This window comes from Vidua chalybeata, chromosome 10 (assembly GCF_026979565.1).
Source record: "Vidua chalybeata isolate OUT-0048 chromosome 10, bVidCha1 merged haplotype, whole genome shotgun sequence".
Lineage (NCBI taxonomy): Eukaryota > Metazoa > Chordata > Aves > Passeriformes > Viduidae > Vidua > Vidua chalybeata.
In genome coordinates, this window is record NC_071539.1 from 476012 (window position 1) to 498869 (window position 22858).

The 22858-nt window shown below is 53.1% G+C and overlaps 2 protein-coding genes across 2 annotated transcripts; both read left to right on the plus strand.

The window, feature by feature from the left end:
* The first annotated feature begins 8853 nt into the window (after positions 1-8853).
* AADAC (arylacetamide deacetylase) lies at positions 8854-16441 on the plus strand. Its single transcript, XM_053951728.1, has 5 exons — positions 8854-9025; positions 12458-12680; positions 12908-12977; positions 13310-13481; positions 14575-16441. The coding sequence occupies exons 1-5, from the start codon at positions 8888-8890 to the stop codon at positions 15181-15183; spliced, it is 1212 nt and encodes a 403-aa protein (XP_053807703.1). The 5' UTR covers positions 8854-8887; the 3' UTR covers positions 15184-16441.
* Positions 16442-19367: 2926 nt separating this feature from the next.
* SUCNR1 (succinate receptor 1) lies at positions 19368-22546 on the plus strand. The gene is made up of 2 exons (XM_053951877.1): positions 19368-19382; positions 20720-22546. Exons 1-2 carry the CDS (start codon positions 19380-19382, stop codon positions 21668-21670), a joined length of 954 nt encoding a protein of 317 aa, XP_053807852.1. The 5' UTR covers positions 19368-19379; the 3' UTR covers positions 21671-22546.
* Positions 22547-22858: the final 312 nt, after the last annotated feature.

Consider the following 22858-nt stretch of genomic DNA (forward strand, 5'->3'; position numbering starts at 1 on the left):
CCCACTGCCCTCTCCTTGCACTCTGGAGGTAAAGCCCAGAATATCCCTGTGGCAAGCACATTTCTCTCTCTCTCAGGATTTTTCATAGAGGTGCACAGAGAAAAAGAGAAAACAATTTCTATTTCTGTTCCTTGTTTTTCCCATGTGGAATGTGCTTGGAGAATTGTTTACCTGGGGTGATTGCTTGGTTGGATGCTGGTGAGGATTGTTTGAGCCTGGTGGCCAATCCAACCCACCTGTGGCTGCACTCTGGAGAACAGGATCATGAGTTGGGAGTGGTTAGATATGGTAGAAAAGTAGGTTTGTAGTTTTAGTATCTCCTTTAAATAGCATAGTTATAATAAAGAAATCCTTCAGCCTTCTGAACTGATGTTGGACATCATCATTTCTTCCCACTGGGTTCTCCTGCATTTTACAAAATATCCCAGGAAGATTTTCCTTCCTGAGCTGGTGGGAGTGGATGGAAGGAGGGAGCCTTTTCCACCTGCAACAACAGGTTGTGTTTAAATGGTTCATCGGTGTCATTAGGGGGCTGTGATACATTTCCAGGTGTAGTTTTTGAAATAATTTTATTTCAAGACCAAGACAAGCCTGAATAGCTGAAGAGCATGTCTGACTCATGGGCTCATTCCCAGAGATAGTGATTTCCTTGGCTCGGACAGCTGAGTGGGATCCAGCTCTCGTGTCTGACTTCTGAAGCTCTGACAAAGGGAAGTGCTGACCTTGCTGAGGCGTCCCACAGGTGTGAGGAAGGCTCAGACACCCCGGGCCTGCCTCTCGTGGTCTGTGGGACCAGCTGAGAGCGCTGTCCCTCCCTGCGGGAGCCAGGCTGCTGCAGCTGGGTCCCTGCTGCTGAGCTCTGAGCCTGCTGAGCTCCCCCGAGGAGCCAGTCCCTGTCCTGGGCATGGGAGCCACTGTGGATGGGGAATTCTGCCACGTTTTCCCCGGGGCTGAGCGGCCAGTCCGCTCCTGGGGCGTCAGTGCTGGCTTGGGAACACCTCTGGGACAAACCGGCTCTGGGAGATAAAGCCAGAATTTGTTTCTAGCCAGAAAGAATGCAGCCCATGGAAAAACCATAAAAGTTTCTGGTTGTGGCAGGATTACAGCAGGGCTGACAGTGAAAGTTGCTGCTTGGAGCAGGATTACAGCAGGAATGAAATTTCAGAGGAACTCAGAGTTTCCACTCAAATACAGACATTGATAATTTTATGTTTGCCTCTTTGTGGCTTGAAGTCAACCTCCTCCTGAAGTTGATTTTTTGTAGAAGCTAAATCTTCTGTAATGCATTTTATAATTTTAAAAATATCCTTTTTGTTGTAAAATTGTCCCCCCTCCTTGTGTCCTGCTGCCTGGGTGGGCATGCAGCTCCTGCAGCACCCCGGGATGCAGCCTGGGGAGAACTGCACGTTATGGCTCAGTAAATGCCACAGGGAGGGTGCCAAGGCCACCAGGCTGTCATGGGCTGGGGCAAGAAACGCAGATTGCTGGGATTGTTTAAAAAGTAAGGGCTGCGGGTGTTTAATCTGACACCATTCACATCCTGAGGCTGTTTCTATGAAGTTTTGGTCAACCCTTTTGGCCAGTCCTTGGTAAAATCCCAGCAGAAACCTCAGTCCTGTTAATATTCTAATTGTTTTCCTCAGCTCTGTTGGTTATTGGCAAAGGCTGTGGATTCTCTTGCAGCTTTTTAATGGTTTTACACATGAGAAAATGATGGGATGCACTTTCCAAAGTGCTTTTGTAAGTGATGGGGCCACAAAGGAGACTTGCCAGGGAGTCTGCAGGCACCAGCAGTCAGGTTTGCCTTTGTCCCTCGGACTGTGCAAAGCCATGAGCCACTTTCCATCCCTGCCTTCACCTTCCCACAGGCAAAGCACGGTCTTGGAGCTGACTTCTTATTTAGAGAAGTGGTTTGAGAGCTATTTGCTTAGTTTGCACTATTATTATTAAAGACAGAAATGGGTTTTTAAAGGTTTTAGCGAGTTATAATTGTAGGTGGTTTTCACTTCAAATCACCCAGTGGGGGCACTGGGACTTGCTCTGCAAAATGGGGAAACCTGAGCTGCAGCAGTGATGGGCCTCAGGGACGTGGATGTCCCATTGCAAATCCACTGCAGTTGCTTCAGAATCACAGCACGACCCAGGCTGGAAAAGAACTCTGAAATATCAAATGCAACCTTTGGCCAATGCCCACCTTGTCACCCAGCCCAGAGCACTGAGTGCCACATCCAGTCTTTGCTTGGACACCTCCAGGGATGGAGACTCCACCACCTCCCTGGGCAGCCCCTGCAATGTTTAACAGCCAGTTTAACAATTTAACAGTGAAATTTAACAGTGGAGAAATTCTCCCTGGTGTCCGACCTGAACCTCTCAGCGCAGCAGGGGACATTTCCCCTTGTCCTGGCACTTGTTGCCCGGGAGAAGAGGCTGACCCCACCTGGCCACAACTCCTGTCAGGCAGGAGTATCAGCTGCAAGTTGAGAATCCTGAGTCTTTTGCTGGGGACTGACAGGATCCTGCAGTAGCACTGCAACCTGCTGGGCACTGCAGGTGCTTTAAAGCCCAATAAAAACCTCTGTCATGAACCTGCAGTTAATAAATGCTAACAATCAGTTGTTGCAAATTCATGTCCTTGATGCTTATTAGAAATATTTGGCATTGCAGCACTTCTCAGAATTCTTGTGAGGCCAAACCCTGTGTGTCCATTCTAGGAACTCACTGAGAGTGAAGAACAAACTCTGCATTGAACACAGATGTTGCTCACCCCTTCCTGGTAAGGAGAGAGGGTATGGACAGGACTCTCCTTGCACAGAGGGGTTTTCCCCCTCTCAGTGCGTCTACTCAAGTCATGGATTTTCTGCTTTGGTTTTAAACAGTTTCAATTTTAACATCAGCCAAATACTTCCTGCAATATTTTCTTCTAGTTTTGTACAACTTTGGTGGATTGAAAGATGGAGGTACTGTACGTGGTCCTGGCTTGAATCCTCCTTCTTGGAGCTTTCACAGTGAGATTATTCCAGGAGGATTTCTGCTGGCTCAGCTCTGAGCAGTCAGGGGTGACCCGCGATCCCAAATGCATTGCAGGGTGATTTGAGAAAACACTTTGGTGGTACCTGGCGTGAGCACAGACATTCAGCTCTTCTGAGGAGCTGCTCAGCACCAGCCTGTGTCCCCTGGTGTGTCTGTGCTCCCTGCATGGCCCATCCTGAGTGGCAGCTGGCTGGTCTGAGCAGCCAGGGTTCTCTGGGGACTGCAGCTCGTTCCAAACTCTCTGGCCTGGATCTCCCGGAGATTCCCAGTGCTCCTCATCTCCAGCCTGGCCACAGATGCTGGAGAACATTGGTTCAGGATGTCTGGGTCTGGCTGAGAATGGCTGTGAGAAACAGGAGCAGGGGAGAAAATGTGTCCCCAGATGAGGATATTGGGAGTTCAAGTTTCCAGTTTTGTATTTGATTTTAGCCAAATGACTGATTTTGTTACACGTTGGGAGAATGAAAACTAGAATGTGAGTGTGAGGCTGCCTTTAAAATGCTTTTACTGAGAGCTAGCCTTTCCCTGTGATCTTTGTGGAAACAAGAGGTAACCTGCAGGTTTGGCAGTTCTGACTGCACTGCACATGTGAGATGCACTGGACACGTGGCTACTGCTCGAGTTCTGGTGCTTCTGAGTGCAATTCTTACTGTAGGGTGGCAGCAGGGCACAGCCTCCCAGCACAGAGCTGCTGCTGAGCCAGCCCCACCGGCAGGAAACAGCCCAGAGCACTTCCATGATGGCACAGTGGCAATGCTGTTTCTGGGTGCTGACACAGAAGGGACGTTCTGCTGGCACGAGGGCATGGGCCCTGTGCTCCTCCAGAGCACCAGGATCTTCCAAAGATCACTCAGGTGATTTTATACCCATCTGAGCTGTGTAACTTACCCTTTCCAGTGGGAATAGGAACAGTTAAAATCCATCTTCTGGCACTGCTGCAGGTATGGGCTGCTCAGGGGATGGGTACCTGGCAGCACAAGGGTTTTAGCTTAACCTTTCTCTCACAAATACACAGGCCAAGTATCTGTGGCACTTTGGCCAAACCTCCTCTTGCATAAAGAAACATCCCTGGGGTCTTTTGTGTTGGTGTTTCCAGCAGCTGGTGAGAATTACTCCTGGTTGTTTCCTTTCCCTCTCCTAGTCACAAAAGGAACACATTAAGAAAGTCAAGATTTTCTGCTTACAAAATGAAAGAAAAAGCTTTGTAGAAACGAGGTCTGGGCAGCAGTTGGGTCTTTGTTTTGTGCAGCAGGACCTGCTTATGCAAGGGAGAGCCTCTGGCAGGGCCCTGCAGGGAGGTGGGCGTGGGGCAGCCTTGGGAGAAACAGGGTAAGAGGGATCTGTGGAGGGGGAAGCATGCAATGCACCTGGGGGGCAAACATTGTTTGGATTTTTAGTTGTTATTTTATCTGAGAAGATAAATTTTGTTACTGCTATTTTTTTTAGGTGTTGGATTTTTTGTTTTATAGTCTTCTACTGGGTCTGCTGCATATAAAGATTATTTGTACATAGGTATTTTTGTGTTACACTTTTTAGGACTTGTGGTTAGAGGTTGTGAGGGTTAGCCCCCCTCATTATTTTTTGGTTGATAGGATTATGTGATAGGGATCTTAAATGTTTTGTTTTAGTGTCATTCAGAATTGTAGTTTTACTTGTAGTATCTTAAAGATGGACTGGCTAACTAAATATATGTTTTCTGGAGTGTTTTGTATTTTTGGAGCGTTCAGAAACACTGTATGTGCTATACTTCTGCTTACTAAAGTTTCAGATAATTGCTTTTTTTCAGTTCAGGGTATGAATGTATTGTCCAATAAGACATTTGTTTCCATTTATACAACTTGCAATTTGGTAATAAGCAACAGATGAAAAAGCAGTGCCCAAATTCTCTTGTATAAAATTTCTTGTGAATGCCATCCCTTCATTTCACAGAAAGAGGCCAGGTTTCAGTCCCGTGAGTGGCATTTAAAAGTACAGATACCAATAAAGAAGAAAGAAAGCAGAAATAACTGCAGCTTAGTGAGGTGGTATGAATTCTAGCACTGGCTTCTGAATATCAACCCAAAGGCTGTCCCCCGACTCAAGGGGTGTTTTCAGCCCCGTGCTGCTCTGACCAGTCACTGGCTGTCCATCCGAGGCATTAAAGGGCAGAGCAAGACATTTCTGCTTTTTACTACAAGGTTGCAGCTTTATCGTCTGAAGGCAGACGTAGGCAGCATTCAGTGGCCCCAGTGCGGTGCTCTGGACCTCTCCCCCCTCGGGAGCCTCCAGGTGCCTGTCACAGCCTGTGCCTGTCACAGCCTGTGCCTGTCACAGCCTGCGCCTGTCACAGCCTGTGCCTGTCACAGCCTCTGCCTGTCACAGCCTCTGCCTGTCACAGCCTGCGCTGCCCCTCGCGGGGAAGGACCGCCGGGAGCGGTGCTCCTGCTCCTGGGGCTCTGCGGCCCTCGGGGTGGAAGGGAGACCGTCTGCAGGGCTGCACTGCCTCCCGGCGGCTTCTCCCTTCCTTTCCTAAAATACTTCCTCCGGATGGAAGCGCATCGCTGACCCCTGCAGCGCTTCTGCCTCCCCTCACCCTGCCATGGCTGCAGCCCCTGGCACAGCTGTGCCCCTCCTGATGAAGTTTCTGAAGCTCCCCGGGGCTGTGGTGTCGTTTCCCACCGCCTTTCAGCACCCCTGGTCCATCCCGCAGCCCTGCAGGGGTATCAGCCACCGGGGCTGGCACCTCTGTGCCCAGCAGGAGTGGGGCTGTGGCTGCCCCGACCCCATCGCCCGTGGGGGTACCCAGGGCAGACGGGGGCCCAGGGTGTGACCCTGTGGCCCTGCCAGCCCTCGGTGCCGTTTTGGGCAGCTTTTGTCACTGCATAGCCCAGAGGAGACGTGACCCTTCTCAGCGTGGGTGCACAAAGCCACTGCTGTCATCAGGGGTCCAAGGTGTCTGTGAGACAGCAGGGCCACCCTGGCAGCCCGGGGGTGCCAGCGCTGCCAGCAGCACCCCTCGGCTCAGCCAGGGCCTGGGCAGTGACGTGCCCAGCCCACGAGGCACTGCAGGACTCCTGAAGCGGGGCAGGCTTGGATGCACACTGGGAAACAACGCCCACGGGCTGCACGTGGCAGCGGTGCCGTCCCCAGCCCTGGAGGAGTGTGTGGATGTGGCACCTGGGGACATGGACTACTGGCGGCCTGGGCAGTGCTCAGGGGATGGCTGGGCTCGATGCTCTCGGAGGGATTTTCCAAGCTGAATGATTCTGTGACTGACAGACAAAGCAAGGCCTTGTAACACTGGAGAGCAGTGAGGGGAATTGCAGTGGGGTGGGAGCGGGTGGAGAGGCACTGCTGGCACACACAGATGTAAGGCTGTAAGCCTGGGCTGCTGTTACAAACAAGATGTACGGTTATAAACTCACACATTCCTCCTTTCCAAACCACAGTTTGAAAGCTCAGTCTGATGTTGCAACACTCATTCTTCGCTGGGCTGACTTACTGAGGTGGCAGGTCAGTGCCTGACTGAGTCCTTGCCCCTCTCTGCACGGCTGAGCAATGTGCAGTGACAGGCAGCCCTGGCTCTGATTGTGTCGTGGAGCACATGGGTGCAGGGAATGCTGGCTCTCAGCAGAGTGACATGCTGGCTGCTGCTTTTCCTATTGCAGTTTTAACCTGGCTTTACTCTGCTTAACTTTGCATTCATTTTTTTTTCCTGAAATATCAGTAGCTTGGACGGCATGAAAATGCAGAGGGTGGGCAGGAGGGCATGCTGCATGGCTCCTGGTACACTGTGTGCAGGAAAAGCTGCAATGTGACATTTCATCCTTCTATAACTACAGAATGGTTTGGGTTGGGAGGGTGGCTTAAAATTGTCTCATTCCACACACATTCCATGAGCAGGGACACCCTCCGCTAGACCAGGTGCTCCAAGCTCCATCCAACCTCACTGAATGAAATAAACAAGGAGGGAAAAGACTAAACCCACTGTTTGTTTGCTTTAGAAAGCTGTGGGTGGTGGGGGAGCTGGTGATGCACAGCAAGCAGCAGTGCTGAGTGCTGCTGAGGGCTCTGGAGAGCGCTGGCAGTGCAGGGCCTGGTGTTGGGGTGAGGCATGAAGGGCAATCACTGCATGGGATGCAGCTGGATTTTAACATCCACGTGTTTCATTTGGCACCTCATCCCCTGTCTGAGAGAGGTCTTGTGCTGTCCCATCTGGTCCCTTTGACTGAAAGGGCATATTAAAATTGGCACGTGGGCATTTCCATATTGCAGCTGATGCTGTACAGTTCTTTTGGGTCAATCAGTTTATGATTTCCTTTATCTGGGAATGCTGTGGGCTCAGGGAGATTGCTGGGGTGGTTCACTGGAGGGCAGGGGAGTGACTCTGGGACGAGAGGAGACGTTGGTCTTTCCAGGTTAAGCACTGTGAGCTCCTGCCCTAAGCCAAGGGTGACCTCGGGGCAGGAGCAGAGCCCAGGCTGTCGCTGCACAGCCGCGCTTCCATCTGGAGACCAGCAGGGAAGGAGAGTGGGAAACCTCCCTTAAGTGCAACAAAATGAAACACCAGTTTTGTGGCTGTTCCATTCTGGCCTCATCTCCCTCTGTGCTGTTTGCCCGTGCCAGAGCTGTCCTGGGAGCTCCCGTTGCTCCTGGGGAGGGGCAGGGCAGGAGAGGGCTTTGTCCTGCATTCCCCATCACTCAGCTGTGCCTTGTCTTCCCATGACACCTGAAATCTTACTTCTTTATCCATGTTTTCCCTCTCAGCCCCTGACAAAAGGGGCTGTGCAAAAGAGGACATGGGTTTGATGGTCTGTGCCCAGCCCTGCCTGTACACGTGTCACTGCTGGGACCCAGGGCCAGGCCACCCTCACCTGTGTCAGGGTGGGCTCGCCTGTCCCTGCCCAGCACCTGGCGCTCCAGGGCAGGTGGAGTGGCCATGGAGCTGTGCTCTCTCTTGGTTTTGTTGGAGCAGGGTCAAGGACATTGGGCTTTCACTGGCTGTTGTACTGCAGAAGGACTGCAGGGAGAGAGCACAGATGGATTTTTAAAATACTTGAATAGTGTTCAGAGGTGCTCAGAACTTAAATGTCTGAAAGTTTGACTAAGGGCCAGTCTTCATCTGTGTTTGGGCAGGTGGCAATGGTTCAGCTTTCAGCCTTCTGTGCTGCTTCTTGCTCTGCTCCTCCAAAGGATGCTTCACCCCACAGGCTGCTCAGCCCGAGAGCACGAGGCTGCGCTGTTTGCTGTTGGTAGAACTTTAGCCAAAGCAATCACCTAAATTTTAAACGGAAAAGATAAAACCGCTGTGGGCCAGGCCCTGCTTGAGTTTCTGCCTCGCAGAGCGGCAGCTCAGTGCCCCGGGACACCCGACACGGCTGTGTGCACCCGGGTGTCACCGCGCGGCCCCGCCGCCACCTCCCGCTCCCGTCCCTGCCGCCTGTCCTGGGGCCGGGGGCCGGGCAGGGACGGGCAGTGGGCTCGGTGGGGGTTCAGTGCAGGGACGGGCAGCGGGGTTCAGTGCAGGGCTCGGTGCGGGGTTCAGTGCGGGGTTCAGTGCAGGGCTGGCAGCAGGGATCGGTGCGGGGTTCAGTGCAGGGATGGGCAGTGGGCTCGATGCGGGGTTCACTGCAGGGCTGGCAGCGGGGCTCGGTGCGGGGCTGGCCCGCTCGGCTGCTCCCGGCAGCTGCACGCCCTGCTGGGGAAACGCGCTGTTTTGGAATCTGCACGGTGGAGTAACCTCTGCCCCGGATGATACGACAAGAAATCACCTCCTGGCCAGGACCCAAGCAAAACACGGGATTAACTTTGCCCTGTGCTGACTTGTTGGGAGGCGGTGAGAGCTGCTCCCAGCAGCGCCAGAGCGGAGCCTGCAAGGATGGGAGCCAGGCTGCTCTGCCTGTGCCTCCTCACAGCCCTCCTCGGCTACTACATCTACACCCCGCTCCCCGAGGACCTGGCCCAGCCCTGGACAGTGATGCTCATCTCGGCTGCCGTCAGGGCCCTGGGGCACCTGGTGAGGTGGTGGGGGCTGGGAGGGCAGGGCAGGGGGGTTCTCGTGCCCCTGGGGCTCAGGGACACGGCAGTGGGTGTGTGCCAGGCTGGCTGCTGTGTTACACGGGCACGGTGTTACACTGACCCAAGGGCAGGAGCCGCTGAAATGAAGCGCTGAACTGACTGTGACTAGGATACAAAGAAATGTAGGAAAGATTTGACCTTGCAGCCTTGAGAAAGGGCCGTTCAGAGTAACGAATGGGATGTGGGAGGTGACTGTGGATCGACACGCGTCTCTTGCTTTACGGCGCTGTGCAGCTCAAGCCCTGCTGCTTGACTCGTTCCTGACTCCCGAGTGCCCAGCTCCCCCGGCAGCGCTGCGCGTCCGGGCAGGGAACACTAGAGCAGCTCTCACATTCTGCTGATTTTTGTGGCTTCGTGGAAATCCACTGACAAAATAGGCCTGAAAGCCACGCAAAGCAACATCTCTGTGTGAGACAGCCCTTGTTGGCAGGGGGTACCTTTTTAGGGCTGTCCAGTCGGCAGGAGGAGGGAGGATGAGGAGTTTTTTGGTGTGTGTCAGGGACTCCTGTTTTGATTTCGGGGGTTGAAGTGGTGAGAAAGAAAGGAACTGTGGTCGGCAGTGTTGGTGCGCTGCCTTGCTGCTTGCCCTCCTAAATCCCCTGCTGGAGGGAGCCTGCAAGGAGGGCGGGCACGGGCAGCTCATTGCCCAGGCACGCCCGGTGCCTGCTCGGTCACACTGTCACCTCAGCAGGGCACTGCTGGCCGCAGGAGCGTCCTCTTTGTGCGAGGATGGTGTGTTTTCCCTGGCAGGTGGAGCTGTGCCCGTGGTGCTGCTGTCCTGCCTGCCTGGGAACAGCGGGGCTGTGGGCAGGCATCTTCTAACTGGGCTCTCATCTCCTGTGAAACCATCATCCCAAGGGATGGATGGGCACAGCCACAGCCTCCCTGGAGCTGCACTAGTGCAAACTAGAGTTAGGTGGCTCTAAATTGTCCTAAATATATCCTGAATCCAGTGTATGCTGAGTGTGCAGTTCCAGGGCAGTGACTCGAGGTCTCTTGGGGCAGGGCTGTGCTCCAGAGGGGACCCTGCTGTAGTCCCTCTGACTCCCTGATGCTGGTTTGAGCAAAAGGGACAAAGTGCCACCCTCGAGCGTTCCTGAGCAGTAGAATCCTCTCCGAGCTCCCAGAAGGGAGCACCACGGCATGGCACATCTGCATCCCCTCTGTTGTGGAGGGTCCTGGGGAGCCCCCAGCTCGGCAGCCCTGCTGGCTGTGCTCAGCGGCCCCTGGTGCCCCCTCTTTGCAGCAGGGGGGCTGGGAATGCCTCCCTTGCCTGTTGATGTTCGTGTCCTGTGTCCATGTGCTGCCAAGCTGGGGAACAGCCTCTGAGAGCAAACCTGCCACTTGCTGCAGTGTTTGAGCCCAAAATCCCCCAGGTATTTCAGGAAGTGCCCCGTGCCCTCGGTCTGAAACGCCTGAAGAAGGTACAGAACACAAAGGGATGTTTTTACTGTGTGACATCCCCCCAGGGCTCCCTCCCTCCTCAGCCCGGCTCTGTGGGAGCTCTGAGGCCCAGACTCGGGCCCCTCTCATGAGCTGCCCTGCCGGGCTGATGGGGAGCATCCCCCGAGGGTGCCTCATCCCAGCTGCTGCCCCTCTGGAACCTGACCCGCTGGAAGCCCTGTGGGCACTGCCCCTGCCCCTGGCCAGGCTCAGCCAGGCTCCCTTCCCCCTCCACAGGTTTTGGGTCTGTCCCTGCTCTAGGCACTGGGGAAAATGCTTTCCAAAGCACCAAGGATCCCAGAGTGGCTGGCTTTCCTGTTACTCCATAACACCCAATAATCTCACACTGGGACAACGAGGGATTTTCAGATGAGGGCACCATTTCCTTTTATTGAAAATGTCCTGGGAACCGCAGGCAGCAGCCCAGTGGTTTCCCACAATGTAAATTGTCCACTTGTGGAAAACAGCTCTGAGAGCACTGGAAACCCTCAGTGCTGGGGCTCAGGGAATTCCTCCCACTGTGGGGCTTTCACGAGCTCACTGGAGTCACAGCAGGACTCACTTTGGCTGAGATATTTGTTTTTTCAAGATGTTAATCCTTGGGGGAAAAGCAACAACTGAGAAATGTTTATGTAAACTGTGTCAATGTGGTGGCAAACGGCAATTCTGGCACGTGTATGTGTGTTTGTTTGTTTGTTTTCATGGAGCTGATGGCAAGGACCTGTGCTTGCCTTTGCAGTGTGCCAGGGCCTGCCCACTCATCTCCATCCCAGTTCCAGCACACTGGGATTGGCAGGGCTCCTCCTGGCATCACCCGCTCCAGGCCTTCAGAGAGAGGTGACTCAAAACTGTGGTGACAATCCCTGTCAAAGACTGCCAGCAAGTGAGCTGTGTGCTATTCTAGCTCCTGAAAAAGGAGGTTATATCATGAAATCCCAGACTGGTTTGGGTTGGAAAAGATCTTAAATTTCATCTCATTCCACCCTCCTGCCAAGGTCAGGGACACCTTCCACTAGACCAGGTTGCTCAAAACCTGGTTATATGTAGATGATGATTAAACAGTTGATTTAAATACAATTTGAAGGGAAAAAAAATACACCAAGCAGGGTCAGACTGTGACTTCCACTGTGACAGTCTGAAGGCTAGAGGTTACACCTCTCAGCAGATGACCAGTCATGCTCTGGGGGTTTCACATTCTTCCTGTGGATAACAAGCATCTCTTGGAAGCCAAACTCCAAACAGGTTCCGCACCAAGCTGGGCTAATTGTTTTCTTTTAAAATTCAAACCTGCTCTGAATTTCATCTGTTTTCACCTTCAGACAACATGTAAGAGCTTGGCTTTATTTCCTGTTGTTTCAATTGTGATGTGATGAGGCTGGGGTGGGAAGAGGGTCACGTCCCATTGCTGGGGATGGTGGTGGGGGAGCTGAGGTGCTGGTGCTGGCAGCAGTGCAGGAGCTGTGGGTGGCTCTCTGCAGTGTGCTCCCCGGGCTGTCCCCATGGCACACTGGTGCCAGCAGCAGGCCAGGAGCTGTGGGTGGCTCTCTGTGTCACAAAGCCCGTGCTGATGCTGGTGGGTCACTGAGATGGACACTGGGCTGCAGAGGTGACCCACGTGAATGCCGAGCACGAGTCTGAGTGTGGCACGAAGCAGCAGCCCTGGTTCTGGGCTGGGCCCTGGTTCTGGGCTGGGCCCTGGTTCTGGGCTGGGCCCTGGCCTTGCTGGGCAGCTGGTGGCAGTGTGAGCGCGTGCCACCAGCGCTCCTCGCACTGCCAAGCTCAGATGGAGGCACTCTGCTCTGGCCTGTTGTGCTGGCTTCCACAGCAACTTCGCATGTCTGTACTGAGCATCAAATGGCTCCAAGGGATTTAAATCTGAGAATAAATAGGCTGCATTCAAAACAGTTTGCCCTTGTCCTGGCTGCAGTCGGAGGCGGCTGAGCTGCTGGGGATGATGCACTACATGGAGGGCTTGAGGCTGATCACGGCTGTCGAGCTCGTCGCTCCCACGTCCGACGAGAACGTCACTGTGGCAGACACAGAGTTCAGCGCTGTCCCCGTCCGCCTGTTCCTGCCCCGGAGGGCACCCGGCGGGCTCAGGAGGGCCATGGTCTACTTCCACGGCGGCGGGTGGTGCCTGGGAGACGCAGGTGAGCTCTGCGGCAGCGCTGCCCTGGGTCTGTGCCAAGGATCTCCGCAGCCCTGTCGAGCGCTGCCTTGTGTTCGGTGGGAGTTGCCACAGGGAGGGGCAGGGGGCTGGGGTCTCAGCAGCTGAAAGCAGGGGGAGGTTTGGGAAAGTCAGCTGAAAGTGCTGCCAAGAGGAGCAGGCAGGTGTGGGGGTGTGTCCATTCTCACAGGCACCGGGCTCTCATTCCAGGCATGCACAGCTACGATCTCATGTCACGGCGGATTTCAAACGAGCTAAATGCTGTCGTGGTGTCAGTCAAGTAAGAGATAGTCTCCTTCCAGATGGGATGAGGGTGTGGAGTAAATTAATCTCTTTCAATTAATCTGATTTTTCAATGTTTCTGTATTTGGTCACGTGCTTTCCTGCTGACAAACACATTTGGGAACAGAGGCTGCCAGGGTGGCAGTGGAGAACTGTGGTTGGTGGCTATTTTGTCTTTACAAAGATGGGTGGGTAATAAAGTGGATCCTCTGGGACGGACAGTTCCCACTTCTCTGGGCACAGAAATAAACATCCCCCAGCTGGGAGATGCGAGCAAGTCCTTCTCTTTATCACCAGCAGGTACTAACACACTTCTCTTGCCTGCACCAGCTACAGGCTGGCCCCTCCGCACCATTTCCCTGCCCAGTTTGAAGACGTGTACGCGGTGACCAAGTTCTTCCTGCAGAGCAAGGTCCTGTCCCAGTACGGGGTGGACCCTGCGCGGGTCTGCGTGGCCGGGGACAGCGCCGGGGGCAACCTGGCTGCGGCTGTGGCACAGCAGGTACCATACAAACGGTTTGCAAGCTCAAAGTCAGTGTTTGTCGAGCTTCACGACCACTAAGAAGAGCTCAGCTTGCAGCACACGCTGCTCTCGTGGTCTGTCAGGATGTCACAGCCTGCGGGATCCTCACAGGGCTCTGGGAACCAGGCAAGAGGCTGTGCCTGAGCCACTCAATGGCATCGGAGCAGCTTTAGTGCCACCCAGGCATCTGTCCCCTAAAAAAGGCTCCCCGCCCTCTAGTCGGGGCTTACAGCACTCTAACCTTAAGCTCGTGTTGACTGGTTTAGGTATGATGTTTGAAAAGGGAATTTTAACTGCGTGACTCATAAAGATGCAAATAGCAGGGAAAACAAGCAAACAAAAAAACCCTCACTAAATGTTGCAGTGTCTGATCACACAGTTTGGCGCCTTTTGCACGTCTCCTTCAGCCTTATTAAATAAAGTCAGCACGATGTTGTTGCTCTCTTGAGAAGCTGTTTGGGCTGTAATGAAACACTGGGAATGGTGGTGAATTTGCTGCGGATGCTGAAGGCAGAAGATGAAGGAGAAAATGGAAAATTTATTAGTGAAGAGGGGAAAAGGTTGACATATAAGAAATGTCAATGTTTAATTAATCACATTTTATTTGTTACATCTCTAAAATTCACAGACTTGCAATTGCTTGAGTTGTAAAATCTCATGATTAAAAACCAAACAGATGAAAATGCTCTAAATTGTGTGAAATTGTCAGGTTTCTGGGTCTCCTTAAAGTTTCGTGATGCAAGAATAGAAATTTTATGTAGCTATAGAAAATCTTCTGTCAATACTTCAGAAAGCATGAAAATTTCAGAGAGTATTTCCCAAAAAATCATTATCCTTCAGTACAAGAAATAAAATGAAATTATATTTGATGTTTGAGAATTTTTATTACAGCATGCTGTTTTTAGATAACCTGCCTATATATCCAGAATTTCTTTATGCTGGTTTAACTGACAATCTTATTTTGCTCATGTCGCAAAATGCATGTCTTAATTCTTTACCTCAGATGATCCGTCAGCGTGGGAGAATCTACGCCTTTACTGATTCTTTGCAATGGTCTCTGTTTCTTCTACAGCTGTCGGAGGACCCTGAAGTCAAAACCAAGCTCAAAGCTCAAGTTCTGATCTACCCAGCTCTGCAGGCGCTGGACCTGAACCTGCCGTCCTACCGGGACAACGCCGACAAGCCGCTGCTGCCCCGCTCGCTGATGGTGCGCTTCTGGAGCGAGTATTTCACGTCGGACCCGGCTCTCAGGGAGGCCATGGCCTGCAACGGGCACGTCCCGGCCGAGGCGGGCCCGCTGCTGCCGCTGGTGAACTGGAGCCGCTGGCTGCCCGCCGAGATGCGGAAGGCTCACGCGTACGCCAGCCCGGCCCCGGGCGGCGCGGAGCTGGCCCGGAGGTACCCCGGGCTGCTGGACCCGCGGGCGTCCCCGCTGCTGGCCAGCGAGCCCCGGCTGCGCCGCCTGCCCCGCGCCCTCATCGTCACCTGCGAGCACGACGTGCTGCGGGACGACGGCGCCATGTACGCGGGCCGGCTCCGCGCCGCCGGCGTGCCCGTCACGCACCACCACGCCGGGGACGCCTTCCACGGCGCCCTCACCTTCCTCGCGTGGCCGCTGGAGCTGGCCCTGGGCCACCGGCTGCTCAACACCTGCGTGGGCTGGCTGAGGGAGAACCTGTGAGCGCAAAGTCCCCTCCTCACCTGCGCCAGGTGTGGCCGGAGCCGTGCCGGATTCCGGCCGTGATTGCCGTCCCCGTTGCAATTCCCGCGGTGCTGGGGCTGGAGCGTTTCCCGTCTTGTCCGGCAGGAAATCAGTCTGACCCTAACCCACGTGTTCCTCCAGTGTTATCGCCCGAACCTCAAACCCCCAGACTGCCAGGACTGCCCCGGGGTTCCTCTTCTGGCCCTGCAGCCTCCGGGATTCGGTGTCTTTTCTCCGTTGCTCTTCTTCCTTCCCACCACGTTTTCAGCCCGCGGTGTGTGCCGAGGGGCCAGGTCGCTGTGGGCACACGGGACGTGCTCGTGGCTGCTTTCTTCCTGTCTGCTTTGGCTCCGTGGGATGCGGCAGCAGGGCCCTACTGCTGCCGGGGCTGATGGGGTGAAGGGAAGCAGCGGGAGGCTCGGGGCGGCTGCAGGGACCTGCCCATCGCGGGCTGGGCTGGGCTGGGCTGGGGCTGCTGCTCCTGCCCGGCACAGCTTGAGGGAAGCACTTGGAAACCCAGTGGGATGGCTAAAAAATTGTGAAAGTGTTTGGGGCTTTGCTTGTTTGTTTGTTTTGGGGGTTTTGTTTTCTGGGTTTTTTTTTTTTTTGGGGGGGTTTTTTTTTTTTTTTTTTTTTTTTTGGTTTTTTTTTTTTTTTTTTTTTTTTTAGCACTCTCTTACTCCTACTTCCTTTCTTTAATCCTTGCACTAGCAGGAAAGAGTGAATCAAACCAGCACTGGATATTCACTGGGAAAAGGAAGCTGTGAAGGTCCCAGCCTTATGATAACACTGCTGCATGGTCTGTGCTCTACTCATATGTTAAGTCATGTACTAGGTGTTCTAATTGTCCTTGAAATTTTTTATCAGATTTCACATATGATTTCTTAAAAGTAGAATTAGCTTAGTAGCTTTATAGGCTTGGAAAAGAAACATAGTTCAGCTGGCTGTGGGGAACAAATAACCTCTGTGTAAATGTTTGGTGTGTTAAATATAAACCCTAAAACTTTTGACTGAAGCATGAATACAGGGGTTGGCTGTTGGTTTAAGTAAATCAACCACTGGGCAGGTACTTCATGTATCCTGCTTTTCTTTTGCATAAAAGGTACTGAATCCTCAATAATTCTGGGTTATTTTTCCTGGGTGTGTGCGGCCTGTTCAGATGGAATGTGTACAGGATGATTGCTGTTTTCCATCTTTATTAAGTTGAATCTAAAGATTAAACTCGTTTTTGATTCCAGTGCAATGTGTTTTGTCACTCGGGTGTCCCATCCGTGGGGAAGCAGTGGCAGCTGTGCTGCAGCCAAAGGGTGGCTGCTGCAGACAGCCCCAGGTCTCAGCCCTGCTCTCACTCCTGCTGGGGATGGGGTGCTGCTGGGCTGGGGCTGTCCAGGAGGGAAGCAGCAGTGGCTGCTCCTTGCACCTTGGCACACCCTCTGGATGCACATCCGTGCTCCTGTGCTCAGTCCCAGAGTGTTTGGGAGTTATTCCTCAGGTCTCCCTGCAGCTCTGCCAGCACAGCCCAGTGCTCACCCACACACTGGGCTCCTGTCTGCTGGCACAGGCAGCTCCACTGCAGTTTGAGTCCTCCCACATTTGGAATTAATTAACAGCCCCTTAGTGCTCCTGAGGAAGTTGGGCTTTGGGGTTTTGCTCAGCAATGCCTTTGGTCTGATTTTCTATACAGTTTTAGGGTCACGTTCACAAGAATGTTCCCTGGGATGGCATTTCTGGGTTGTAAATGCTAATGGAATGAGCCCAGCTGGGGTTTCCAGGAAGACAACCTTGCTTAGGAGACTGCTCAGGGAGGATGGCTGTGTTTTTGATTTGGAGGGGATGTGCCCACATCACATCCCTCAGCAGGTTGCCCTGCTGTGACCCAGAGTGGCCGTGGTCGTTCTCCTGCCCCACAGCACTGGGATGCTGCTGCTAGAGCAGCACTGGCCTGAAGTGTTGGCTCAGCTGGCTTTGCTTCCCCTCGGGGCTGCTGGAGGTGCCTGGGCCAGCCCAGCTGGAGCAAACCTGGCCCATCCTCCCTGTTCACACTGTCACCAGTGTTGTGCTTCCTCCATCGTGGCTCAGGCAGCAGCTCTGTCAGGGACACTGAACGCCTGCCTGCAAGGCAGAAGAAAAATTTATGTTCTAAGAAACAATGCCAGACAAAAATTGCCAACCTTCCCTTGTGTGTTTTTATAGGATACTCTTGGAACCAGAAGTAAATGGCTTTTAAGCACCAGCACCTAAATATGGACTCATGATTGATTGGGCTGTATGTTTTTGTTTAGGTTCCCAAAATAGACTTTTGGGATTGGAAATGCCTGGTGAGGCACAAAATGAGACAGTGAAAGCTGCACTATTGATGTTGCTGGCAGGAGAGGCTGGAGCTGCAGTAAGCAACCCGTTTATCCACGCCAGAAAACAAGACAAACCACCACAAGGGAAGGCTTTGGTACGTCTCCAAAAGCCTTCCCTTGAAGGGAGGATGGGATTTGGTGGTTGACAGTCAAGGACAAAGCTCAGCCTCACCGTGGTGGGGCTCACAACCCTGTTTGCAGCCAGCTCTGGGTGCAGAGATCAAACCCTCCAAGGATGCCCAAGCACAGGGAGACTGATCACAGACTCTCCTACCACAGGGTGCAGAAGGAGGGGTGTTCAGAGAGTGGGGTTCATGCTTGCGGGTGAGTCAAGCAGGAAATGAAGCATCCTCGAAGTATCCCCACCAATCTGGGCTTCCCCATCACCCCTTTCTTAAGAATCCTTAACTTTTTGTCGAAGTACTATACTGGTTAAAAAAAACCAAAAAATTCCCCAACAAACCACCACCAAAACCCCAAAGCCCCGGACCGGGCAGGACTCTTGGGTTTCTGGTGTTTTTGGCAGTGTGGGTTGATTGCTCCCGCTGTGCTCAGCCGGGCCCTTGCTCCCGAGAAGGGCTCGGGGAGGGCCCAACGCTGCCATCAGCGGCCACCCCACCCCACCGAGCCCTCGGGCTCCCTTCTGCTTCCTCAGGCCGACCTGGGCTGGACCTTGCCCAGCAGAGGCCGGCAGGACTCCAGCCCGCCGTGCCAGGAGCACCGGGAGCCGCGGGCACGGCCGTGGCAGCGGGCCTGGAGTGCCGGGTGCCAAACGCTGCAGCAACCACGGAGCCTGCAGCCGAGAGCCCAGCTCGGGTGCTTCTCATGGACAGGGCTGCTGAAAGGCAAAGGAATTACAGGTGCCAGCAGGTGTGACTGGGACGGCCTCAAAATAACTAAGGGTCAGAAAACTGCTCAGAAGTACAACCAACTGAAGCAATAGTCACAGAGCTGTGGAGCAGGGACCAATCTAAACCTACCGAAATGACATTAAGGAGCATTTCTTGCTCCCTCACCAGTTTTCTGAGGAGTTACTGCAGCAGGAAGGAAGAAATGCTCCATTTGTTCAACCCTATTTAATCCTTCAGTGCAACAGCAGTTGCCTGAATGAACAAGATATTTAAAAGCTGGTAAATGAGAAGCCAGTATCGGTTATTAGTCATGGGGGAAATTTTAAATCAGCTTCTGTAATGTCTTAATATGAGCTGATTTATTGGCCTTGTCCACGGAGAAAAGCCACAATAGCTTTTTATATATATTAATAGGGTTAATATTTGCTAACTGTGAAGTACACACAATAAAGGGGAGGAGGGGGAAGGCAGAGAAGCTGTGGCTGCCCCATACCTGAGGATGTTCAAGGCCAGGTTGAACGGGGCTTGAAGCAGCCTGGTGCAGTGGAAGTGTCCCTGCCCATGGCAGAGGGGGTGGAAGCAGTTGCTGTGGGGTTTGGTCACTCTGCATTAACACCATTATTATATTTTTATCTTTGCCAATAATTTATTTGCACTGCTGAGTAAAGCAGAGAGCTGCGGAGGGGTGATGCGCTGCTGGTGATGCGCTGCTGTGTGTAAGGGCTGCTCTTCCCGGCGGCCCTGCCCTGCTCCAGCCCCTGGCTGTCCTCAGGGCATGGCACGGGAGCAGGGGCTGTCCTCTCCTCCGTGCGGCCCGGCTGGCTCCCCGTGAAGGGGAAGTGTTGTTCGCAGCTCAGCCAACAGATCCCGCCTTCGCCTTGCCTCGTTAATGATTGAATCCTGCGCACACGCGGCGGGGCTGCCCCGCGATCCCGCGGCTCGGCCGGACCTGCGGCTCGGCGGCACCCTGGGCATGGTAAGGGCTCCAGCGCTGGGCACTCTTCTGTCCCACCCCTCTCTGAGTGGGCTTCTAACGCTTCACCTTCTTACCTTAAAATCGATCTGTCAGCCTTTTCCTAACGACTTGCTAAATTAATCATCTGTCCACACCGAACTTTCAATCATCATCGCTATTTAAGGTGCTGATGTCCGTGATGTGCTTTCTAGATTTGGAATCTCACTAAGGTGTTGGGTTTCTCCTCCAGAACCGAGCAGACAGGGCTCAGCAGGTGCAGCAGGTGAGGTCTGACAGAGCAAGCACTCTCTGTAGCATTTCTGTCTCCTGGGGGGCACAGAGTAAGTGTAGAGACTCGATGGAAATAGCTTTATGGAGTTTTTGTTCTGCCTCACGATCTCCCTTCGAAATGAAATACAGCTGGTCTCTGCTTTGAGGGCAGAGACCTGTGAACAAGTTCTTGACACCAAAACACCTTTGGAAATGCTTAACCTTAGCTTGAGTTCAGTTTTGATCTATATCCAGTTTCTGGCATTTGGCTTTCCCTGCTTTCCATTTGTTTGCTGACACTTTATCCCAGGCTCCCACCAAAAGCTGTCTATGTCCTGTGGCAGGGGCAGGTGGCTTTGCTGAGGAGGGAGAGGAGTAAACTCTTGAGATCCTGCTCTATTTCCTTCCCTGTAGCTGAAAGCATTTTTTTTAAACCAGCCTTTAGAAAGAAAGCGAGCTCGTGGTGTGGCACAGCTTTGAAGAAAGCTTTGGCAGATTGCACAGGAGATGTGCTCCGTCCTCTGTGCAATTCTGGTACCCAGTTTCCAGCACAGCACACAAAGTGCTCGATTAAGGGCTGGGTTAATTTAACAAACACATCTCTCCTGGCTCCCCAGCCAGCTCCGAGCAGCGCTGACGTGCTCATCCCTCACCAGCCTTGTCAGCAAACCTCTGCCTCGCTGACGAGGGAGGACCCGTGGGGCCGGCGTTGGGTAACAGGGGCAGATGACTCCACGAGGCTCTGACAGGGCACCCACGGGCTGGTTTCACTTTCCTGGCCCCTGGCACTGCCCTGGCTTTGGCCAAGCTGGCACGCAGGGACTGATGCCTTCATTCAGGTGATGCTCCCACTTTGAGTTCCTCACACAGGTCTTTGCTCAGGCGAGTTTTCCTCTTCTGTAACTGATCAGTGTCTGCAAGTACCAATCCCATGTGTGAGAGACATTTGAGGTCACATATCCACTTACCCTGTAGGCTGGAAGGAAATAGCAGGCTGCATTCACTGATTACAGCAATGATATAACAATAAATGCACAATGATCTTTTACTTGGGTTTGGTGTTTATTTTTTTCCTTTTGATTTTCCAGGCTGTGAACAAGACCAGTGACTGTTTTCTGATGAACAGAGTACTGGAAAAGTATTATCTCTCCACCATGTACAGCCTTGAGTTCATTTTAGGTGCCATTGGAAACACCATTGTGGTGTTTGGCTATATTTTCTGCCTGAAAAAATGGAAAAGCGGCAACATCTACCTGTTCAATCTATCCATATCAGATTTGCTATTTCTGTGCACTCTGCCAATACTGGTGAACAGCTACTCCAACGACCAGTGGGCAAAGGAGAGCATCCTGTGCCACAGCAACAGATTCCTGCTGCATGCCAACCTGTACAGCAGCATCCTCTTCCTCACCGCTATCAGCGTTGACCGGTACCTGCTCATGAAGCACCCCTTCAGGGACCACAGCCTACAGAAGAGGAGAACAGCTGTTATGGTGTGCGTTGCCATATGGATTGGGGTGATCCTGGAGCTGCTGCCACTGTTGCATTTCCTGGAGACTCTAACACCTGCCAATAATGATGAGTGTCTTGATTACGCGAGCTCCGGAGAGCCCGAGAAAAACCTCGTCTACAGCATGTTCCTGACGGTCTTTGGTTTCCTCATTCCTCTCTTGACCATGTGCTGCTTCTACGTGAAGATGGTTCGTTTTCTGAAAAACAGGAGCGAGCAGGTCCGTTCTGCCCTGACCCTGGAGAAGCCCCTGAGCCTGGTGATCCTCACCGTGGTCATCTTCTCCCTGCTCTTTACTCCCTACCACGTCATGCGCAACGTCCGGATCGCCTCCCGAATCCCGGCCTTGAACGTCTCCCAGTGCACGCAGGGAATCATCAGCACCGTTTACATCATCACAAAACCCTTTGCCTTTCTGAATAGTGCCATTAATCCCGTTTTTTATTTCCTGATGGGTGACCACTTCAGAGAGATGCTGATGGCCAAAACAAGACAGCTCCTGGGCAGGCTGACAGCCACTGGGAAGTGAATGAGTAAGCAGACCCCTTGGAGTGGGAGAGGTCTGGGAGGAAACGCTCTTAGGGAGAGCATTCAGCAATGTGCCATGTTTTTAGATAACTTTATTTATGCAATAGAATAGGTATGAGCTGGTTGTGTTCCTCTAAATGTGCCTGTTACCTTATTGTACAGGAGACTTCTGCTGAGCTGAGGGATGCTCTGCTCGCTCCCAGCAGGACAGCAGGACCCTGCCCTCAGTGGGATAGCCCAGAGCCCATTAATACTGCCATCAGGTCAACTCTCTGAGGGCAAACACGCTGCTCTCAGAGAGCTGCTTTGTGAGCCATAACGTGGGCCTGGGCTGGGGCAAAACGTGCCTTCGTGTGTCACAGGCTCATGTGTCACAGGCTGTCACAGGACAGCCAGGCACGCTCGCAGGGGCACTCACACTGCCACTTCTCAGGGTATGGAGCTACCTATCTTCAATATAGCTGTCTATAAGTGCCCGTGGAATCTATAGCCTGAAGCAGAATTTAGAGCTCAGAGCTGACAGTTCATTAGCAGCTCTACTAATGAACCAGGAGCTAATGAGAGCCAGTCCCTGCCTGCTCCCTGCAGGATCGATCAGCAGCACAAGTTACTCTGCCATGGACTGGCCCGGCTTCAAACAGACAAGGGAAAGATCGATGGAGCACTGAGCTCACGTGAGCTTGGGCTGGCCCGGGGCTGCTGGAGGGAGTGGGCAGGCTGTGGGCAGCCCCCTCCCCTGCCTGCACTCCTGCAGGGGGTCCCCAGCCCCAGGGACCCCCTGCTCCCCAGCACAGGGGATGGCTCGGGTCTCACCCAGCTCAGCCTGGGCTCTGCTCTCTGATGTGTCAGTCACCTGCAATGTGCTTTGCTGTGCTGGTGGCACCAGCAGCCCCTGGAGAATAAACTGCTTTAAAAACTAGAAAAAGTCTCCTCTGCGTTGTTTTACTTTATCTGCTGATCTCTGGAGTGTCCACGAAACCTCAGCATCTGCCTTGGTCCGTGTCACATGGCCCTGTGCCCTGTCACAGAGTTATCAAAGCAGGGTCTGGTCCCCAGCCCCACACAGCAGCAGCACTTCTGTGCCTGCCAGGGAGGTGACCCTGTGCTCTTTGCAGAAATGTGGAAGCAACTTACTTGCTTTGGGTTTTTTTGGCACAGAAACAGCCATGCAGAAGCTCAAGGTGCTTTG